The sequence below is a fragment of the Solanum lycopersicum genome, chromosome 9 (assembly GCF_036512215.1).
Source record: "Solanum lycopersicum chromosome 9, SLM_r2.1".
NCBI lineage: Eukaryota > Viridiplantae > Streptophyta > Magnoliopsida > Solanales > Solanaceae > Solanum > Solanum lycopersicum.
Window position 1 is genome coordinate 61,643,301 of NC_090808.1, and position 21,504 is coordinate 61,664,804.

The following is a 21,504-nucleotide window of genomic DNA, read 5'->3' on the forward strand; positions in this document are numbered from 1 at the left end:
AATTACTTATTTAAACCAATGTAGTTAATTAAATTTATTATTTTAAGTTACCTTTTTTAAACAAAACTCTTAATTAATATAATTTAAATTAAATATTATATAGTTATCTTTTTTAAGATAACTACAAAATAGGGATTTTATCAATATCTAAAACAACTGTAAAACGTTATCTAAAAAAAATAAATTTATATTCCCCAAATTTTTGTTCTTCCCCAAATCCTTTCAAAATCATTACCTTTGCATGCCTATCAAAATTATTCACCAAATTTCGCATGCCTAAATTTTTATTTTCACCGAAATTTCGCTCAAAATCGCTTCTCTCTTAACAGTCTTCTTCAAGAATTCTCAAATATTTGCATTCAAATCTTCAACTCTTGCGCTAAACAAACCGTACAATGTCGAAAAGAGGCAATGAAACACCGAGAAAAAATAGAAGATTGAATGATGAAGCAAGCTCAAACGATTTTCATGCTCCATCTTTCAAAATTTTATCACAAACACAATCTCAACCTTCATCTATTAAAGTTAAATCTAGATCAGGGAAATCAAAAATAGAAAAAAAAACAAACAAACATCCAAAGGAAAACGAGAAGAAGGGAAAAGGGAAAGAAAAGAAAATGAATCTGAGAAAAGGACGAAAGAAAGAGGAAAGAAGAGGAAAGGAAAAGAAATCGAGGACTCATCAGATTCTGAATCTGATTTTGTGGAAGAGTTGATAAAATCAAAATCTAAAAAATCAAGAGCCTCTGAAATCGATACTTCACATTTACAAGAAGAAGAAGAAACAATTAAACACAAAAAAAGTTCAAAGGTTAGTAAAAGTTAATTTTTTAAAACTTTTTTATGTTCTGTTATTTTTATTTTCTGTTATTTTGGTATAAAATAGTTAATATATAATTTTTGTGTATATAACTAATGTATAAATTGTGTGTGATTCTCTGTATGAAATTACAGATTTCTTCATATTACAATATCAATTGCTGAAACATGTATTTTTTATATATGATTCACTATATGAATTGTGTATGATTCACTGTATATATAAAATGTGTATGAATTGTGTATAAATTTTTTTGTGTCAAGTTTTTTCATACAATTTTTTTTTCAATTTATATACAGTGATTGTGGTTTATACACATCTCTATTCGCCGAATACATGAGCAATGGTGTTTTTGATATATCACATATTGATATTGATTCAAAATATTATCGTCAAAGATATGCTACATTACTTTGGAATTATGGAAAATCAAAGAATGATGAAGGCGCAATCAGTGAAAGTGAAGTTACAGGCACATTTGCTAGCAAGAAAGGTGGACCTCGAACTCATAAAGAACAAGTTATGGACACCACCAATTATTCTACTCCAAAATTCCGTATCGGGAAGTAGAAATCTTCATGGCACAATGTACATTTTTTTGAATGAATTGTTTTTTTTTTAACTTATGAACAATTTATGTATTTTCCCAGTTTTTTTATTATGACTACTGATGGTTTAATATAAATTATTACTGATTATTACTAAATGTGTCTCACTTTAACATATATGAACGCTGTATGAATCATGTATGAAAATTATATCAATTATGAATGTCATATTACAATTTGATATATAGTACATAGTAATGTTAAATTATTCCATAAATTTGTTTTGCATGAATACTATACACTTTCAAATACAAACAGAAACAGATATTAATTATATTACTGGTATAAATAATGTATGAAAAATTTATGAATTATATCATACAATTATACATTAATAAATGTGTATCACCTTCTTGCATACATTATTCATACCAGTAATATACATACAATTTGTTTCTGTTTGTATTTTGAAAAATTATATTTTTCAAAATACAAACAGAAACAAATTGTATGTATATTACTGGTATGAATAATGTATGAAAACTGTATGAATTATAACATATGATAATTTAATATGTATAACGTAAACATACATTATTTTTTTATATGCAAGTATTGAATTTGTATAAATGTATAAATTTTGTATGTAGTCCCCATTATGAATGCAATAACTGAATAAATGTTATATGATTATATGAATTATTATTGTTAAAATTTGTTAATATATGAACGGTTGTATATACAATGTGTGACATTTGTATGAAAAGTAATATTATTCAATAAAAAAAACATTTTATAACAATGTAAACCATCAAAAACACATATTTAACAGTACGACATCATTGTTTTTGTACAGGATAATTTGAACAAGTCTTCCTATTGTGTCCAACCCGATGGCATCTACTGCATGTGCTTTTTGTCCTCTTGAATTTCACATCTGCGAACCCCTTCCACCGTTCAAGTTTGGGTCTTCCTGTTGCTCTTTTTGGACTAGGCGGCATCAATTTAGGATCTGAAATATAACTTGGTATATCCCATGTACTCTCGGATGGGATAGGCTCGACAGGAATGGCATAAGCATCTTTGAAATTCTTGAGGCTATAAAAAGCATAACAGAAATCTGCTTCATGTAACTTCCTGTACCGGAGAATAGCAATTGCATGACCACACGGTATCTCATAATGTTGAAATCTTCCGCAACTACACATCCTTGTGTTCAAATTTACTATTTATTTCTTTGCTCCTTCAGCTACAGCATGCAGATCAACAGTTGAAGGTGTCACTTGTGAAAAAAAAAAGAATTTATACATGCTACAGATTAGTATGAATTAAAAATACAATACAGTGAAACACATACCCTCATATTGCACGACAACGTAATACTTTTCTGTAGATAAATATCATATTTTTTGGTCAGATTAGATGTAGTCTTATCAGCCTCCTCATTATGCTTGTGAATCCACCCCTGAATTAAAATTACATTCAGTGCGTCCCATAATAAAATTATAAATTTATTCATACATAATTAATACACACTTCATACACAATTTATATACAAGTCACTGTTTAACACACACTTCGTACAAAAATAATACACACTTCATACACAATTTAATACACAATTACTACACTGTTTATACACTATTATAATTTAATACACAATTAATACATTGTTTATTACACACTTATTACTATTTTATACAAAATTAATACACAAATCATACACAATTTATATACAAGTCACATATATATGCAATAACAAAATTTTAAATTAATACCAAATTAAAACATTTATACATACTGCATACTACACAATTAACTACTACACACAAACTAAAATACACTTTCATACTCAATTTATCCAATTTAATAAAAAAAATATACAGTTAATTCAAAATTTATATAGAATTCATATATATATTACAAATTAATAACAGTTACGTACAACTATAAAAATTGACTTTTGTATATATTGTTCATATACTATTTATATACATTAAAATACAAAATGTATACATTATTAATACAAAATGTCAGATTTTGTTCTACTGTTTCAAAAACAAAAAATTTGCAAATTGATCAAAAACTGTAAACTTTTTAATTTTAACCAGTAATCACATTTAACATCATTCTTCGTTTTAATTACACATGAAAATAAATTTAATATTAGGAAATATTTATTAGTGGAAACACTTAATAAATGTATCACAAAAAAAAATATATCAATTGAACATATGCAATATAACATGAGAAAAAAAATACGACACATTAATAAAATATTAGAAAAAATTAACCTAATGAATTCCATTTGCCACCATGTTTAATTAAAATTGACACAAATTTCTCCATCAAATCAAATCTAAACTTTTTCAACCTTCAATTTTAATTGTTTTTTTTAAAAAAAAACGATAAAATATGACAGAATTCGAATATATGAATATAGTTAAATTTCTTGAAAAAAAATGATACAAGTTTATGGAAAGAAGATAACAGAATACAATTTTTTAAGGATAAAAAATCAAAACTAATTATCATTAAAAACGGATTGAGATAATTAAGGTGCATATCTATAATTAATATATTTTAAAATCCCTTAAAAGGTGCACATTTTGTTATCAGTTAAAAAACGTTAACTACATTCACGGAAATTATCCAATTTTAATTAATCATTTTTTTATTTTATTTTTCATCCTAATTTTACAGAATAAATATTAATAATATTTTAATTTAAATAAATGCTATAAGTTGATATATTAAATGTTACATAATGAAAATCAAAATCTTATGCCATAACTTGAGAATATAACTACATAATATGCTATATACCTAATTTACACAATACAATACATATCACATATTTGCCTTCTTACGCAAAATTTTCCATTTTAAATACATATCACATATTTGTCTTTCTTAAGCAAAATTTCCAATTTTAAATGATGTGACAACAAGGTCCAAAAAGTGATTAGCCCACTTTATCCATTTTTGAGAATATTGGGTTATTCACAGTCCAATAGCAAATTTTGGGCCTAAGCCCATGTTAGTACATAGAAAAACCCTAGCAGTATATTACTCCTTAAAGCTTCTCCATTTGTAATCTGCTAGCGCTTCTAATCCTTCAGATCGCCGAAAATGGTGAGTCTATACAAATTTTACTTTTTTTTTTTTTCAGATGTTGAAGTTCATGAATGTGTTCGAATTTGATAATTTATGTATTTTGGTTTTGTTTTTTTAGCCGTTCAAGAGGTTCGTGGAGATTGGAAGGGTAGCCCTAATCAACTATGGAAAGGATTATGGAAGGCTCGTTGTTATCGTCGACGTCATCGACCAAAATAGGGTAAATTTTTTTCTGCACAATTTGTACATTTTGGAGCTGCTTGCTATACTTTTGTGAAGAAAAATAAAGATTTGATTTTTTTTGTTCTGTGTTTTTATTCTTGCGAGTTGTTTTGGAGGGTTTAATACAGGGCCTATGATGGAATATTGGAATATGCCTACATTGTCTGATCATTTTAACTTGATTGAGCAAATGTTGACTGAGGCCTTGTTTAATGATTCAGCAAGAACACCTGCTTAGATTGTTTATGAGGGAATGAAACAACAGTTTTGCTAGTGCAGTAATCTGAAAGTTCTGTTCTATTTTAGACGTAAATATTTGAAATGTGAGCTTTGGAATGCCCATAAGTAGAAAATAATACCCACCATTGTTGTGATTATAATAAATGTTTGTTTGGAAGAAAGTAAAGATTTCATTTTTTAGTGCTGTGTTTCTTTTTGCAAGTTATTTTTTGGAGGATCTAATATAAGGCCTATGATGGAATATGATAATATGCCTACATTGTCTGATCATTTTTACTTGATTGAGCAATATTGACTGAGGCCTTGTGATTTACAAAAATACTATGTTTAATAATTTTCAAGGAATATAGTCTTTTCTGTGTGTGATATAGGGTTGTCAAGTATGTGTTGTGTGGAATGGAATGTAGTTTTTCTTTGTACAGTTGTGTAGGATTTTTGAGTGACCTCATAGCTCCATTAAAATAGGATCAGTTTTGTGCTTTGTTTAAGAGGTAATGTTTGATATATAGAAACTATTTCTACTTGTTTCCCATAACAAGACTTATTTTCTGGCGATGCAGGAAAACTCTTCCTACCTCTGTTTGTTTTGGTTTAGCTTATAGATGATATGTGTTTGTTTTCTTGTTTCTTTTACTTTGTAGAATAGAGTAAAATAGAATGGATACAAGGATTATACTTTACAAGGGGAATTTGAATGTTTATATATCTTACCCCTGAAAATGAAGTGGTAACATTGTATGATTTACTCTAATTTGTATAGTTGGTAGTTTGCCTTGATCAGTGCCAAGATACCCTCGGAAACTGAATTAAAATTTAACTCATTTTCACTAATTTTTTGTAATTATAGGCTCTTGTTGATGCTCCAGACATGGTGAGAAGCCAGATGAACTTCAAGAGGCTTTCACTTACAGATATCAAAATTGACATCAAAAGAATTCCAAAGAAGAAGACCCTGGTTGAGGCTATGGAAGCTGCTGGTGAGTGGTCCTTACTAGTTCTTTTTGAAATTCTACAAGTTGCAAATTGGCAATTGGTTTAGCACTTCCATCTTCTTTAGAAGGAGAATAAACCTCAATTTATCTGGTTCTCCAGATGTGAAGACCAAGTGGGAGAACAGTTCATGGGGAAGGAAGTTGATAGTGCAGAAGAGGAGAGCTGCACTTAACGATTTTGACAGGTTCAAGCTTATGCTGGCAAAGATTAAGGTGCGGTTGTGCTCACTATTTAAGTTAGCTTCATTTTGTTATCTGTGCATCCAATCATCCGTCCAGAGAATGTAGAGTTAGTTTCTGGATATCAATCACTAGGCTGAGTTTCCATTACCTGCTAGATCAACATTTGAATGTGCATCTTATTGTGTTACTAGCTTTAGTTAAAATCCTAATGCACTGTTGTGTTTGCATTGCGGTTTACCTTAGACCTTGTTTTTCTTTCTCCTAACAAGACCTGATATATGTATTTTGACATTGCAGAGAGCTGGAGTTGTGAGACAGGAGCTTGCTAAGCTCAAGAAGATTGCTGCTTGAGAACTTTCTTATCAGTGTCATTGATATATAGGATTTTTGGATCTTGTATTTTGTTTAGCTTTGAGGGATGTTATTTAGAACAAGTCTGTTATATTTCATGCCTTGCTGCAATATTAAGACTTTTTGAGATCATTTTTGTCTGAGATTTTTTGTTTAATTATGATGGGAAGCTACCAACTTCTGCTCATCTGCTCCATATTTCCTGAAATTGCTTGATGTCCTACGTCGTAAAAAACTCTTCATTGTCACTCTGATGAGGTCTTGGACAGGCTCTTGGTGTGTAAATTCAAGAATTTCTCTTGGTGATGAAGAAAATTAAACAATTATTGCGTATGGTTCAAATATAAGAAATCTTTTTGTGCATGTTCTAAGTTAGCTACAACAAATATGTCAACATTCTTTAGGGACAGGCTTCATGCCTCAATAACCCATAAAAATCTTGCACATTTTATTTGGTTCCCTTTAATTCTTGAGTGTCTAAATGAAATTTAGTAGCAAATTTAAAGGATTGTTGATATATTAAGCAAATTAAAAGTACATATTACTGATAAGGATGTCATCTGATGAGCTTTCATACCTTAGTTAACATTAAACTGCAAAATTTACAAAGCAAAGAAGGTGTAATCATAAAGTAAGTTTTTCATCAACTCGTTTGTCATAATCCAAAAGCAAATTATGGGAGATTTTGAGTTGTACTGCTACGGGCAATTAATGTTGATTTGGGTTTTAGCTTTATGCTAGTAATTTGGGAAATGGAGAATAAATGAGCTGCCTTGAACTGGTAGTTATAATCATCTCTAGAACCTTGAACAGAATTTCTCCACTACACATTCGTACATCATCATCATCAAATATTTAATATTAACTTAGTACATAATACTCATCACTTCTTTGGATGAGGCTAAATAGCGTTACAATGACCAGAAACTCTTCAGGAAAAACAACACCAAGTTATAATGAAAAGTTGGATTAAGCTTTAGTTTTCATGTAGAAAATTTCAATTTACAGCACAGAGACATCCTTTTATAGGATCACAAGATTCAAACAACGAGAAGATTTCTCTTTACAAGTGCATCCCTTCCTTTACTTCCTGATTGAAAGAAGCTCAAAGCTCCGAAGAGGGTCATCTCGGCTGCCCTTCGTAACTGAAGTTCGGGAGAACAGTGATGGTTTCGGTTCAGCTCCAGAATGAATCCTTTGTGTGGCAGATAAGCGACCACTGCTTGACACTAATCTGCTGCTTGAGCGACTCTCTGTAGGTTCACCAGAAGAGCTCGGTCTGCTACTTGAAATCGCAGCCCTTCTAGACGAGCTGCAATTTCTTGAGGTACGGCCTCTATCTGAATCAGCTTGCTGTAAAGTTATAAGCATATACTTCTTAAAATTATTTCAGTCAATTTTACTCTTTTACTGAAAAAACAATCATTTCAAAGATGGACTATATACGAACTTAAAGACAAGTACTACAAAGTGGTGGTTAGACCAACTTTGTTGTATGGGGTGGAGTGTTGGCAGATCAAGAACTCTCACATTCATAAAATGAAAAGAGCATAGATGAAGATGCTACTACGGATGTGTAGGTATACTAGGAGATATGAGATTAAAAATAAAGATATCTGAGACAAGGGAGTGACTTCAATGGAAGACAAGATGCGGGAAGTGGGATTGAGATAATTCGTGCATGTAATGAGATGCACAAATGCCCTAGTGCTTAGGTGTGAGGTTGTCTATGAATGGATTCTGGAGAAGTAGAGGTTAACCGAAGAAGTATTGGGGAGAGGTGATTAGACATGACATGACACAATTGCTATCTCACCGAGGATATCACCTCAGGTAGGAAAGTCTGGACTTGGATTCAGGGTAGAAGGATAGTAGTTAGGAGTGTGTCCACACTAGTAGGTAAGAGTGTATTAACTTGCTGTCGATTCTAGTAGTTGTGTAGTATCACTCTTGTTTCTTGTTTTTTGATTTATGTTATTATATGTTGTTTCATGTAGTTTGATTATAGTACTGCTCTGCTACTATCTATTGTTTAATTACTGTATGTTCGTTTTCTAGACTGTTTTCCAGGGGTTCATCAGAAACAGCCACTCTACCTCTGAGGTAGAGGTCAGGTTTGGAGTACACTGTAACCCTATGTTGCTCGGACTCTTCGAAAATGTCAAGGACTGCGTGTGGGATCCTCCAAGTGTATTTTTTAAGGATCCGACACGAGTGCAGTAACATTTTGGAGAGACCAAGCAACTTCGCCGTAACCTCCCAAGAGTATGTTGCTATTGTTGTTTACTATATATGAGATCCTAAACTGTAATTCACTAATTAAGCATTAAAAGCTGAATGCTCATGCAAGCAAACCGATAATATTCTCCATTCCCACTGAGAAAAAAGTTACTTTAATACGTTTCAGAAAGAGAAGGATCAATACCACATCTTTAGATGAAGGTATATCATCTGAAGTCTTGTGTCTGGAGTGTTCCCCATGCCTACCAGAACTAGAAGCATTCCTCCGCGAAAATGCTCCAACGGCACCAGAAAACCTGTCCCGAATATCCTGTCCCACTAGATTACATGCCAAGCATCAAACAATGATAAATTCAGTAGTTGCAAACTCAGTATTCGTATTCTACATGAAAAAAATATCTCCAAACATTCACCATTTGAATAAACAAACAGAAGTACATGCTGGCTCATAATTTTGGGCATATCATCTAAGAAATCAAAAGTCAGAAAGGATTACAATAAGTACAAAACTTCAGGTCAAGGAAATTACCTGATGTCCTTCCCGGTCTTTCAGCAGATGGCACAGCATTTAGCGGCGCACTTCCACCAATATTCTGGTGGCAAAAAGAAATGCACACTTCCACCTTAAACAATTTAAGAACAGATTTTCAACAACAGTCAAAACAATTTATATAAGCACTTACACGTCCTCTAGAGCTAGCACCGATCTGAGGATACTTCAAAATGGTCCAATCAAACACATAGTCAAACTGATAACCTGCACCAGTGAAAAAGTTGAGATGGAGAGATCACAACACATACTTACAACAACAACAAACCAAAGTAATCTCACAAGTTGGGCCTGGGGCCTGGTAGGGTAGTGTATATGCATACCTTACCCCTACCTTTAGAAGGTAGAGAGGTTGTTTCCTATAGACCCCCGGCAAACACTTCAGGTTTAGATTGACTGTTACAGCTCAGACAACTTAAGACTGGAATAGTAAAAGTGAGAGAATCACAAATATACCTTCACGAATAAACAAGTCCCTAAAAAGCCTCTTCAAATATGAATAGTCAGGTTTATCTTCAAACCGTAATGACCGACAATAATGGAAGTATGATATGAACTCAGACGGATATGATTTACAAAGCACCTGTTAGAAACATCATCCAATCCTGTGTCAATTTACTCATCTGATCACTCACATCATCAGCAGATAATATAAATTAAAGGCAAGACAGGCTGGACGAGATAACAATTGGCTTAATAAGATAAATACATTTTTAAATCATCCATTTTTGGTATAAGTACATCTTAAACCACCTATCTTGACACTAAGAAGTGTATTCCAAGGTAATTCTATCACAGTTGACAAAAGGACGTCCACTTGTGAGAAAACAACTGCGTTTCACAACAGTGGTGAAGATGACATCATCAAGAATCATTAGTACTCATATATAGTACCTCTATTGGTGTCAACATCTTCTTCTCACTGATTTTATCATATTTCTGCTTCTTAGTACCAGCTTTCAATCCCTGCCATGGAAGACTGAGCAAGAAAAACTTGTCATCAAGTCATGAACATGTGCATAAATTTGCAAATGCATAGGAACTGGCCAGAAACAATGACAAAAAGAAAAAAGTGATAAAATCCAACCTTCCCCTAAGAAAATACATAAGCACATAACCCAGAGATTCCAGATCATCTCTTCTGCTTTGCTCTGCCAGGGAAAAAAACAAGCACATGTTTTATCAGTTACAATTGAATCTGTGGCTTACCATACCTGCAGTTACTTGACAACCTAAACATTATTAACCTACCAACTCCAAGGTGCGTGTTGACACTTGCATAGCGAGCTGTGCCAGTCAGATTCTTGTTTTCCCTAAGAAAAAATATTGACATAATACCATGTAAACGGCAGCTAAAACACATATTTCTCACAAATTGAACAAATCAAAGAATAATAAGACGTCTTTTCTCAATATATTCCTTTTGACTTCTCTGTCATTAGGAACACAGTAAGGAAACAAGGATAAGATTGTCACAATTTACTCGGAACTCGTTACACTAGAGCTTGATAATATTAAAGAGTAGAATTTTTTCTCAAATGCAGTAACGTCAGTCAGCTCAAACAAATTCATAACGTGATCAACAAAATGATACAGCAAGGGCACCAAATATAAGAGTTAAGCACCAAATACCAGCGACTGATATATTAATTAATTGGCAATATTAATGTAAATTAAAAGAGGACACCCAGTTCCATAAACTTGAAAAACGAGTTTGCCTTCCACAGTCTCCCTTTCAAGGATACATTGTGACATTAATGTCATAAGCACCATATAGCGATTGATATACTTAAGTTACTGGTAATATGTTAAAACCATATAAGTAAATGCAAAAATACCATAATCCATTATCATTAGGCTATTCCACTCATTAAAATTACCTGATGATAAATTTAAAGCAATATTTTTTAATTCTTTTCTGTTTTACATTCTAAATTTGGACTTAACTAACTAGCTTCCAATCTCAGCCAGGAAAAAACTGGTCAAAATTTTCCCTAAAAAGTAAGATAGTAGCTTTTCTGGATTAAACAAGGTACAAATACAGAGGCAAGAAAAAACAATGGGAATGTGTCGAACTACAAAACATCTTACATATCATGCTTCCCAAAGTATTCATGAAAAGACTGTCTACATTTCATAAGTGATCAAAATCAATCTATCATGTATACTCCGTATGTGATCAAATAACAAGTATCAAAATCAATCTATCATGTATACTCCGTATGTGATCAAATAACAAGTATCAAAATCAATCTATCATGTATACTCCGTATGTGATCAAATAACAAGTATCGATATCAATCTATCATGTATTTTTCCATCCAGTGATGCATACACGAGTCAACAGATTGTCCAGTGAGTGTATGTTGTCCCCTTGTCTTATGGATTGATGAACAGGAAAGGCAAAACACTGTTAGAAAGTTCACTTTTACTAGACACCATGCAGCTACGATTTATTAAGATTATTACCAGAGATTTCCTGGCCCATTTGTCAAGTACCTCTAGGATGGACCTACTCTCCAGCAAATCCTCACTAATGGTTGAGAATAAAAGTATCTGGATGATGGTGATATGATAGGAGCAATGAAAGAGGATAAATATGGTTCCTTTTCACTGTTTTTACTTTTTATTTTTAAAAAAATGAAGTGATAATAAGATTCATTGTTGCCATCCAACATTACCAATTTCAGAAAAAAAAGAAAAAAAGAAAAAAGAGGTTTCATTATTGGTATCCAGGGGACGCAACATGTTTGAGCAGAAAGGACGATCAGCTCCATTCCGGTATGTCTATACTAAGGGCAGAGCGCTGATGAAATCCAAAAATACAATGGGGGTAGTGATGGGGGTTAGATTTGACCAGCTAATAACCTAAAGAGGCATCTAGCCAAAAGGAATCATTCAGAAGCAATGTTGAACAATCACTAGTATTTAGTGTGGTAGCTGTTCAAAATCAATGTCAAAAGCATTCAGAAAAGAACATCATAGTTGCAAGGATTAATCGAGTAACAAAGCGGTTAGAGTGTACTACCTGTAGGGTATATGCTTGTGAGTTTGGAGGTCCCTATACTTTTTGGCAAGTCCAAAGTCAATTGCATACACCTGTCATTTGTATTAAGAATTGAGAACATTAGGGAAAAACCTTGACATCAAACACTTTGTTTTCTTTAAGCTTTAACTTCAACATCACAATTTTGGAAGCCAATGGACCGGTTTTGTTACAAGTAAAACAAAACTGGACTTAATGAGATGAACTTTAAGTCTTCAACTCAAACCCACTCATTAATTAGCCATTCATTAAAAATCTTATCATGATGTCACACACACAATTCAAGTATCATCATAACATAAAGTCCTAGATTCCATATTGATACCTTATACCTCTCCAAACGACATAACTCAAACTTTCAGCAACTAAACCAGAAGTAAATCCCATATTATAGCAAATCCATTTATGGAGAAAGTAGTACTATCTTAATTATTGATTTCATAAGCTCAAACATCCTCCATAAAGTGCATGATTAGCACTTCCAAAGTACAAGAGAATGAATGGGACAATCAACCAGTAAATTCAGCCCTGGACTCCCTCCATATATAAGTTTCATTTTATATAAACAAAAAATATTGCAATATAAGGAAAACAATTAAACTTGGTTTACTTTCAAAGAGAAAAATCACTCTTTAATTTTATTTCCAAAATACAACTACATTTAATGAACTTCAGTCAGCCCGAGTCTGAAAATTGACCAAGGTATTATCCAACCCTCAACGAGTTTGATTATCAGAAACCAAGCAGCTAGGGGTGGCGATACGGCGGTGTGGTGCGGATGCGTGGCGGGTTGAGCTTATCGCGCAAAAAAAAAAAACGCACAAACCATTTTTTAAAGCATTTTCAACCCTCTCCACCTCACCTACATAAACCCATCCGGCATAAATCTACACCACTTAATTATTCTCATTTTCATTTGTCTAAATCATGCAATTATAACTTGCCTCAAATTTCAATCTCAGTTCATTTTTTTCTCTATCCATGCAGTTGTTAATATAGCTACTATACTCAGATACTATCTAATTAGTAAGATAATAATAAATACTTGTTTCAGGCCAAAAAAAAAAATTGAAACAACCAATCAAAACCGATAAAGACACCACAATCAAATTAAACACTAAACCAAAGCGATAGTGTTCTCTCATAATTATTGTTAGTTTCAGAATTATTTACTTCGTATCCTATTTTTTTCTTCTCCTTTTCTCGTTTTGCTTATCATTTTGTTACTGTGCATAATTTTGTTCTCACGTTCAGTGTAATGAGCTTATAAACCCAGCAAATATGACTAGGAAATATTTCCTGCTCTTCCACTAAAAGATAAGAATATTATGTAACCGTTATTAAAGGTAAATAAAACTATGTTACAAGGACGAAATTAGGATAAGAAACTGCAATCCGCACCACAACCGCACTATTTTTTCAAAAAAGAGTTTCAACCCGCCCCATACCCGCATAAACTCAAACCCACCCTACCCCGCATAAGACCAAAATCCACTCCACCCTGACATCCGTACAACAGCAGCATAGAAGAGCCATTTGAAACAAACATAAAGAACAAGAACTGAGACACTATTCATCCAACACAATGACCAAATTATTATTTACAGTTCTTTTAAAAATTTGATTATCTGAAAAAGAAACCAACGAATATTAATTTTTGACTTGAATAAACTCCATTCATTCACAAAATTCTGACAGAAATGAACCAAAACCTGATTTGCTTTGCGACCAAGGCCCATCAGAAAGTTGTCTGGCTTTATGTCTCGGTGAAGAAATCCTCTTGAGTGCATGTATTCAACTCTATTAATCTGAAAGACACATACCCCAAGATTATTACCCTAAAATGCATAAGCAAACAGGAACAACAGTGATTTTCTTTTAAATGGGAAAGAAGAAGTACTTACTAGCTGATCTGCAAGCATCAACACTGTTTTCAACGAAAGCTTCCTATTACAATAGTTGAAGAGGTCTTCCAAGCTCGGTCCAAGAAGGTCTATGACCATTACATTGTACTCACCTTCGACTCCAAACCATTTAAGGTTGGGAATTCCAGCTACATCAGAATGGCATAGATAAGAAGATCAATCAGAACATATGGCATCCTCATTCTAAAATCTTTTTGCAAAGAGGGCTACTTAAGTGAGGGAGGAACGCTTACTTCCTCCTGAGAGAAGCATATATATTTTTGATTCATAGTGCAGTTGAGGGTGCTTTGTCTTGACAGATTCCTGATATTACAGTACCAAGAGAATGAATTCATGAACATATAGTGAGAATAGTACTGTTGCATCAACCATTAGAGTATTCAACTCCCATCAAAATATATGTCATTTACTATATGCTCGGCATTTATTTCTTTATCAAGTAAAATTTATTGATGTGAGACAAGCACAAAAACTGGTTAGATGTATATTTGCTCGTCAGCTAATAAACAATAGACCTAGTCTTACTTTCAACTTCCAAGAGCATCATGAAAGACAAAAATAGTTTTTTTCTCCACAGGTTATGATACCACAGAACGCAGAAGCTGACTGTCAGGTATGATTGCTGCTTTCCAAACTCTTCAACATTTACGTATTTACTGGTGAAAATGCTTAGATATTAATCCAAGGAAAAAAGAGCATTTTCTAAGCATCCAAAAGTGTAACATAGGCGTCAATGAAGTGGATGCAAAAACGGGATTAAAACCCCAGTGATGACAAATAAAATGCTAGGTGATTCTTTCAATCTGTCCAAGCCTCGGTGAGAGAGTTACTCGGTCCCTATGCTGGTAGGGGTAACAGATACGCGGTAGAGAAATCGATGTGAGCAAAAGCAAGGTTAGCAGGAAAAAAAAGGAACCCATTGTCGTTACTTGACAAGAAAAACCGGTTCTAGAAAATTAAGTCATTTACACAACTCAAAACATACTTTCTGATTCCCCAAGTTACAAATGTTCCTATTCAACACATCTTAATAGATCATTCAACCAAAATAGAACAATTATGCTTGCTCTCGTGCTTAATTATTACTAGAGAAATCTAACAACAGATATACAACTTAAAGTAATGTGATTACCAAGGTAATTATGGTAAACAAGGATTTTCCAATCCACCTTACCCATTACATCTGAATAGACTAAATAGGATACCATGACAAAACTCTAATACTACTAAAGATGAGCTAAACATCAAGTTAACAATAAATGCATTAGACATTACACAAACATAATAAACAACATAGCAGCACAAATTCCCCAGCCAGTCAGTCAGTTGTTCAACTGCACCTCAATTACAACTAATTACGATTGATTGAATACATGAATCCTCATTCATTCCCGTCTTCTATTCAGGTCCATTTCATTCCAAAACTAAATAATTTCTTATTTCAAGACAAATCTTAATGTACACAAGGTCTCCAAAACTCACACTCATTCCTACAGTGATTTTTCATGAAAAAAGTAACTAGTAAAGAAACACGGCATTTTTGGTTGGCGGTAAAATACCAGCTTAATGGCAACTTCTTCTCCATTCTGTAAATTCACACCTGAATCAAATTAAGCAGAATCAGATATGAGTAGCTACAACTAAGAAAACATAGGTCAAATACCAGCAACAAAGTCAATAATCGAAACAAATCCAACGCAATTAAAGCCATAAACCTAATAACATACCTAAATAAAGTTCACCAAAAGACCCACTTCCGATCTTCCTTCCCAACTTAAACTTCCCACCCACAACATGATCCATGGTAACTGAACAACTCCACTTCAAGATTTCAACAACCAAATATTTCAACAGCAACAATCACACGTTCCTATTCGAATTTCCACCCAATATACGTATCATAAAAAAAATCCAAAAAAACAGCCAGTTATGGATCAAATCCCAGAAATGGATAACACCAATTATCGTTTTCAACTTAAAAAACTAATCTTGAGCTATGATTCTCAACTCAGAACCAATTAAGATTGTCAATCGGCTACAATTTTCAAATACCGACAAGAAATTGAAACCCTAATTCATAAAACAAAATCACCGATCCCCATTGATCAATTTTTTTCGCATAATCAATGTACGAACCGATATATACATATATTTTTGTTGATTTGGTTCAGCTTCATTTGCAGATGAAGAAAAACAGGGGACAAATTAGCGACAATTGGGGAAAAAGAGAAAAACAAAAGCAGCTTTTTTTTTTTGCACGAAAAAAAGGGAAAATGATTATTGACTGTTTTGAAAAGAAAAAGGAAAAACGAAATAATTGTTTGAATTAATAGTTTTGTACAACGTGCGGGTCCGAATTTGGTAAAATTGACATTACTTTATAAGGTTAGAAATTATTCACTACTTAATTAAAGAAATAAAATCTTATCGGTAAAAAATAAAATAAAAGAAGATGTTATGTATCAATTTGTATTATATTATTTTGATGAATATCATGTTTAAATATATTATTGTCGTTTCTTATTTTTAAATAATATCATATATATTAATAATTTGTTATTGATGTATAATTATTATTTTTTTAAAAAGGTAACAGATACGTGATAAAATAAATATAAAAAGAGAGGATAACAAAATAAAATAAAATCACTAAATCTAAGTAAAGATAAAAATGTGGAAAACTAGATTTTCAGTGGTTTCAGTCAAGTTCGAAACTTTTTGTCAGCGAAAGTAAGAGATTTGCCTTTTAGATCGAGCTCATCGCATCAGGTTTGCCTAGTGCGGGTTATCTCTACTATGTGGCTCGCGAGCTATTGCATAGGAGTAGAGTTTTTAATTTGTGCGCTGCAATGGATAACGACTGCGAGTTTTTCTTGTCATAGAAAAAAATAAAATTAGATAATTATGCTACCACGCTTACATGATGATGAATTTGATAAAATAATATGTAAAAGTAGTATTTGACACAATAAATTGCTTTATCAGTTTAAAATTTTTAAATTTCAAATAAATGTGATTATTTGATTATCAATATGATAGTATCCTGTCTTTAAGATATAAATAAAATTATGAAACTTTTAGTACGATAATTTTTAAAATTGTATAACTCTTATTTTGCTTTGGTCTTTGACTTTTTTTACTTCTGCATCAAAAGCTAATAAAATTTGTGTAGATTCACAATAAGATTCTAAATCGTCATCATCAATTCCCCTCTATTTTAATTTTGAATATTTTTGCTATAAGGCTATATGTGTGGAAATCATTGTTTTGTATTTTATATTTACATTTATTTGATTTTGATTTTTTAGTTGAGTTGGTATTCCAAAGTTTTAGACCTTTTCTAATCTTTCAATTAAATAATTTTTATTAAAAAAATATTTAGGATTAGTCGAGCGTCGTGGTTGGTCCATGAAATTTCTATCCAGCTGCGAAATTGACTACTTTTCAAGTCATTGCTAGGAAAAGGAATTGTAAATGACTCATTCAATGATCCAAATTTGTTTGATTAACTTTTTTCAATTAAGCTAATACGCGAGTTTTATTTTTTAGGTGAGCACTGGATAAACCCTCCACTATGTATATTGTTGTACATATTATAATAATTAACCATCTAATTTTGCTATTTTATTTTTTAGATGTAATTATGACTTCTTTGACACATTAGCTATTGTATATACATATAGTAGTCTACCGATTCCCTCCGTTTATTTTAGTTGGTTCTTATATCAAAATAAATATTTCATTTTTCTTGTTTGTTTTAGCAAATTTAAGATAATTTTATTATTTTCTTCTCAGACTATTCTTAGTATTAAATGAGTATATAACTTAGTAAAATACACTTCTTATCAAGATTTTCTTAAGAAATCTGTCAGATTAATACAGATCAAGTTATATGAAACAGAGAAGTTGATTTGGCATTGGACATCAAGGAGATCATGAGCTAGAATTAGTTTCAGAAGGGGGTGATAAAATGTAAGTAAATTCTAATTGCAATAAGTTTGGTAATATAATTAAGCGTAGTTAATTTTTTATATTTCATGTGTCAATGTTCAAAGTTTTTTTAACCTAGGATAAACAACGGCCGTTATAACCTTTGTTATAATCTCTGTCTTCCGAGTGAACACTTTGTGCGCACTGGATAAATCCTTCATCATGTAATAGCTTGCAAACCGTACAAGAGATGTAAACTGTACTAAACAAGTCTTATGCGACAGACTCGACTTAAAAGGCATTGAAGAGAAATAATTTCAAATTATCCACACGAATGACCACCCTCTAAACCAACCAAGTCATCTTAAAAGACTAGGCTCAAAAGTTATACACAAGGAACCAGAATCAATAATTTCCCCTGAACATTAAATAATGCCACTAGACTATGGCCTATGTTACATAGTCTATATATGTAGCTAAACAATAATGTCAACATATATACTATGGCTTATGATAATTGGTACTATTGTACAAGCAATTTAGGTATATAAATATCAATGATGAATGAAACTATATTTTGAGCTAAACAATAATGTCACATTATTTAAGCGCATATTTGTATGATAAAAAACTACTAAATAAAAAATGTACGTAAAAATCTTGATGCAGGTCTTTATGAAATTCGATAACTTTTTAATTTAATAGGGTTGTTACTCACAAACAAGTTATAGTATATAACAAACTAGGAATGTTAATAACATGCATAATAGTCAATCACTAATATGTTGTTGTTGATGAAATGATATAAACAGTGAGAATTTATAAAGTCGATCGTGTAGTATGATATATTGTTGTTGTCTAATAACAATAGTTAGTACATATTCCAAATGAATCTTATCTAGAATTTGGAGAGGTCCATGCAGATGCAGTAAACAAACTAGTATCCTTCCACCCTAGCCTTAATGTTCCATCACCTTGTACTAGGCTATAACCATGAGCTGGTGGGAACATATTTAGTATCAATTGAGCTTGTGCCATTGAATTTGTACTCATTGGCACTTGAATGAATCCATTTTTTGATAGTTCACTCCTCCAATGCCTAAACTTATCCTCCCCATTTCTTGCTGGCCCTCCAATTGCTAATATGTTATTGATTTCTCTGTAAAGTAGGCCGTGTTCGACACTATGCCTGCTTGAATCATCACTCTCCAAGAAGGCTCCTAACGAGTCGAATATGGTTGAGTAGTAATGGAGGGATCCCACGAACCGGTCCAAGAAACTACCCCCTAGTGCTATTTCTTGTTCTACTAGTGTCACAACTCTTGGTGATAGTTGTTGGAGGAGTCTCATTGTTTTCCAATCAGGGCCAGTGGCATCATACAAAGAGTGTTGCACCCAATGTATGGCTATAGCCTCTCCCCTGCTAATTTTGAACGTTGATATGTCGATTTCCCCTGTTTTCCCCACAACTGGATGGAACTCAAATGACATACCAAGGCGTTTGGCGAAATTGGAAAGTTGTTTTCCTGTCTCAATCAATAGTTCCATTGATGTACCTACTCCTGTCATTGTAACATGTGGAGGCCCTTCCATACGAGTGGCGAGGATGTGAAACAAAGCCGGCCATTGTAGACCTTGCATGATGTCTACATCAATGATATGGACTCTGTCTCGACGATGAAATGCCTCAAGGATTGCTTGGTTAGAGGTGAAATGTGCAAATTTTATGAATGGTGAGATGTTGTTGAAGGCTTGTAAAGCAGTATGAACAGTCTTGTAATTGATCAAAGGGGAACATATACCTAACCATGAGTTGATGACTCTACTTGCCATTGCTTTGGCAAAATAAGCCACTACTCTTTCAGCACAAGAGGGTCCATATGGTGATGCCACTTGTGTTAACTCAAGTAACACTCTATGAGCTTCTCCCAAATTATCAACTGATATAGCAACAGCACCTTCCAAAAGAAGTGTGATCAAGTTTAGTCCTTGTTCATCTAGTCCACTCATTCCTTTAACACCCATCTCATCTCTCGCTACATGATGATCGTCATGAGTACTAGAGTTCCATTCATGTTGTTGTTGTCCTCCAATCCCCTCAGAGTTACAATCTCTTCGCGCAATTTTCTTAGGCCTTAGCTCTCCTAATAATGCAGAGACATGATATGTCGCTGTGTCTGTATCACTAAATTCATTTTCAGGCAAATCTTCAATGAGTAGTTGCCTAGTGACTTGCTCAACCCATTGGGAAAGTTCATTTCTTTGATCAGGATTATTAGCGCGATTTTCGGTGATTAATGTCTTGGAGGGATGATTAGGGGAACAATAATCCCATTGTTCATTGGGTTGATCAAGAGGAGTATGTTGATGGATTAATTCAGACTCTCCTTTCATCATGTTTTTATAAAGATAAATGAAGATAAAAATTTGAGTAGATGAGGAGAATTGAGTTGTCTTATAATAATAAAATGTACAAAGAAATGGTCGTAGGTTTAGGTTATTAGTTTATGATTGAATAAATGTGGCCGGCATAATAAGACATGCAAATAAAGATGAGATATTAATGGACAAACCATATGACAGTTCAAATGCTGATTTTATCTTAATTAATTTTATTGTTTTTACATCATCCTATAAAATAATTCCTAATACATTCTATTGATCTGTTTCTTTTTGACTCATCAATTAACTCCCTTAATCAAAAGTTTAACCTAAGGAGGTCGATCGAGTCAGGGATCTCCTAGAGGAAAGGTGTCAGATCGCAATCCCCTCGTGTTTTCTCGATCGAGTTTATCATGTTATTTATGGCTAGTAAATATAGTTGATAAAAAATTAAGTTATATATTAATGATAAATCACGCATTATCATTTTATTAAAATAGTAACATCCAAATGCGTGTCACTGAAATGGAAGGTACATAGACACAAGCCTTTTACTTTTTTAATTTCCTATCGAATGTTCATTAAAGTTAGAAGTAGGATTGTTTCGAGCTATAGTTAGTTGTGCAATAATATACCATCTTACTTCAAATCTTGATATGCATGTAGAAGCAAATATTTATATATCGACATGCAGAAAAAATAACAATAATATAGTTTTAGAAAGAAAGTTAAATAGATTTGTTATTTTCCTTGTTAGAGATAAAATTATCGAATAGTAAAATCAAAGCAATATTATTGAGAAAACCTAGTTGATGAGCTTCGACATCTCAACCGAAAAATGAGATTTTTCTATTTAAACATAACGTTACCAACAAAATATTTTTTTTGGAATCTACTATGTAAATACAAATTACAAAACATGATTTTCACATGTTTGTTAAATCCTAGGATGTATCA

At 32.6% G+C, this 21,504-nt stretch overlaps 3 protein-coding genes and 2 non-coding genes across 5 annotated transcripts; 3 read left to right on the forward strand and 2 right to left on the reverse strand.

The window, feature by feature from the left end:
- Positions 1-4,371: 4,371 nt before the first annotated feature.
- LOC101252219 (large ribosomal subunit protein eL14) lies at positions 4,372-6,605 on the forward strand. The gene is made up of 5 exons (XM_004247189.5): positions 4,372-4,503; positions 4,604-4,705; positions 5,795-5,924; positions 6,040-6,152; positions 6,420-6,605. The coding sequence occupies exons 1-5, from the start codon at positions 4,501-4,503 to the stop codon at positions 6,471-6,473; spliced, it is 402 nt and encodes a 133-aa protein (XP_004247237.1). The 5' UTR covers positions 4,372-4,500; the 3' UTR covers positions 6,474-6,605.
- Positions 4,833-4,915, forward strand: LOC112942243 (small nucleolar RNA SNORD34). The gene has a single exon (XR_003248329.1). It is a non-coding gene; the product is annotated as a small nucleolar RNA SNORD34 (small nucleolar RNA).
- Positions 5,172-5,253, forward strand: LOC112942241 (small nucleolar RNA SNORD34). The gene has a single exon (XR_003248328.1). It is a non-coding gene; the product is annotated as a small nucleolar RNA SNORD34 (small nucleolar RNA).
- Positions 6,606-7,252: 647 nt separating the features above from the next.
- LOC101252521 (casein kinase 1-like protein 7) lies at positions 7,253-16,589 on the reverse strand. Its single transcript, XM_004247190.5, has 14 exons — positions 15,963-16,589; positions 15,795-15,835; positions 14,469-14,538; positions 14,215-14,363; positions 14,023-14,118; positions 12,293-12,363; positions 10,516-10,577; positions 10,352-10,415; positions 10,159-10,243; positions 9,721-9,847; positions 9,398-9,471; positions 9,244-9,307; positions 8,899-9,032; positions 7,253-7,826 (listed from the first exon to the last, which is right to left on the reverse strand). The coding sequence occupies exons 1-14, from the start codon at positions 16,036-16,038 to the stop codon at positions 7,557-7,559; spliced, it is 1,383 nt and encodes a 460-aa protein (XP_004247238.1). The 5' UTR covers positions 16,039-16,589; the 3' UTR covers positions 7,253-7,556.
- Positions 16,590-18,983: 2,394 nt separating this feature from the next.
- LOC101248329 (scarecrow-like protein 23) lies at positions 18,984-20,580 on the reverse strand. The gene has a single exon (XM_004247305.4). It carries the CDS (start codon positions 20,560-20,562, stop codon positions 19,060-19,062), a length of 1,503 nt encoding a protein of 500 aa, XP_004247353.1. The 5' UTR covers positions 20,563-20,580; the 3' UTR covers positions 18,984-19,059.
- Positions 20,581-21,504: the final 924 nt, after the last annotated feature.

What these genes read in the sequence shown, in the direction of transcription:
- LOC101252521 (XM_004247190.5), bottom strand. Translation starts at nt 16,038, where the DNA reads ATGGATCATGTTGTGGGTGGGAAGTTTAAGTTGGGAAGGAAGATCGGA. An exon ending in CACAAGCATATACCCTACAG is followed by an intron (nt 10,578 to 12,292) that starts GTAGTACACTCT and finishes ATTTTTTCTTAG; the next exon opens with GGAAAACAAGAATCTGACTG. An exon ending in AAGACCGGGAAGGACATCAG is followed by an intron (nt 9,033 to 9,243) that starts GTAATTTCCTTG and finishes CATGTAATCTAG; the next exon opens with TGGGACAGGATATTCGGGAC.
- LOC101248329 (XM_004247305.4), bottom strand. Translation starts at nt 20,562, where the DNA reads ATGATGAAAGGAGAGTCTGAATTAATCCATCAACATACTCCTCTTGAT.
- LOC101252219 (XM_004247189.5), top strand. An exon ending in TGAGGCTATGGAAGCTGCTG is followed by an intron (nt 5,925 to 6,039) that starts GTGAGTGGTCCT and finishes CTGGTTCTCCAG; the next exon opens with ATGTGAAGACCAAGTGGGAG. An exon ending in TTATGCTGGCAAAGATTAAG is followed by an intron (nt 6,153 to 6,419) that starts GTGCGGTTGTGC and finishes TTGACATTGCAG; the next exon opens with AGAGCTGGAGTTGTGAGACA.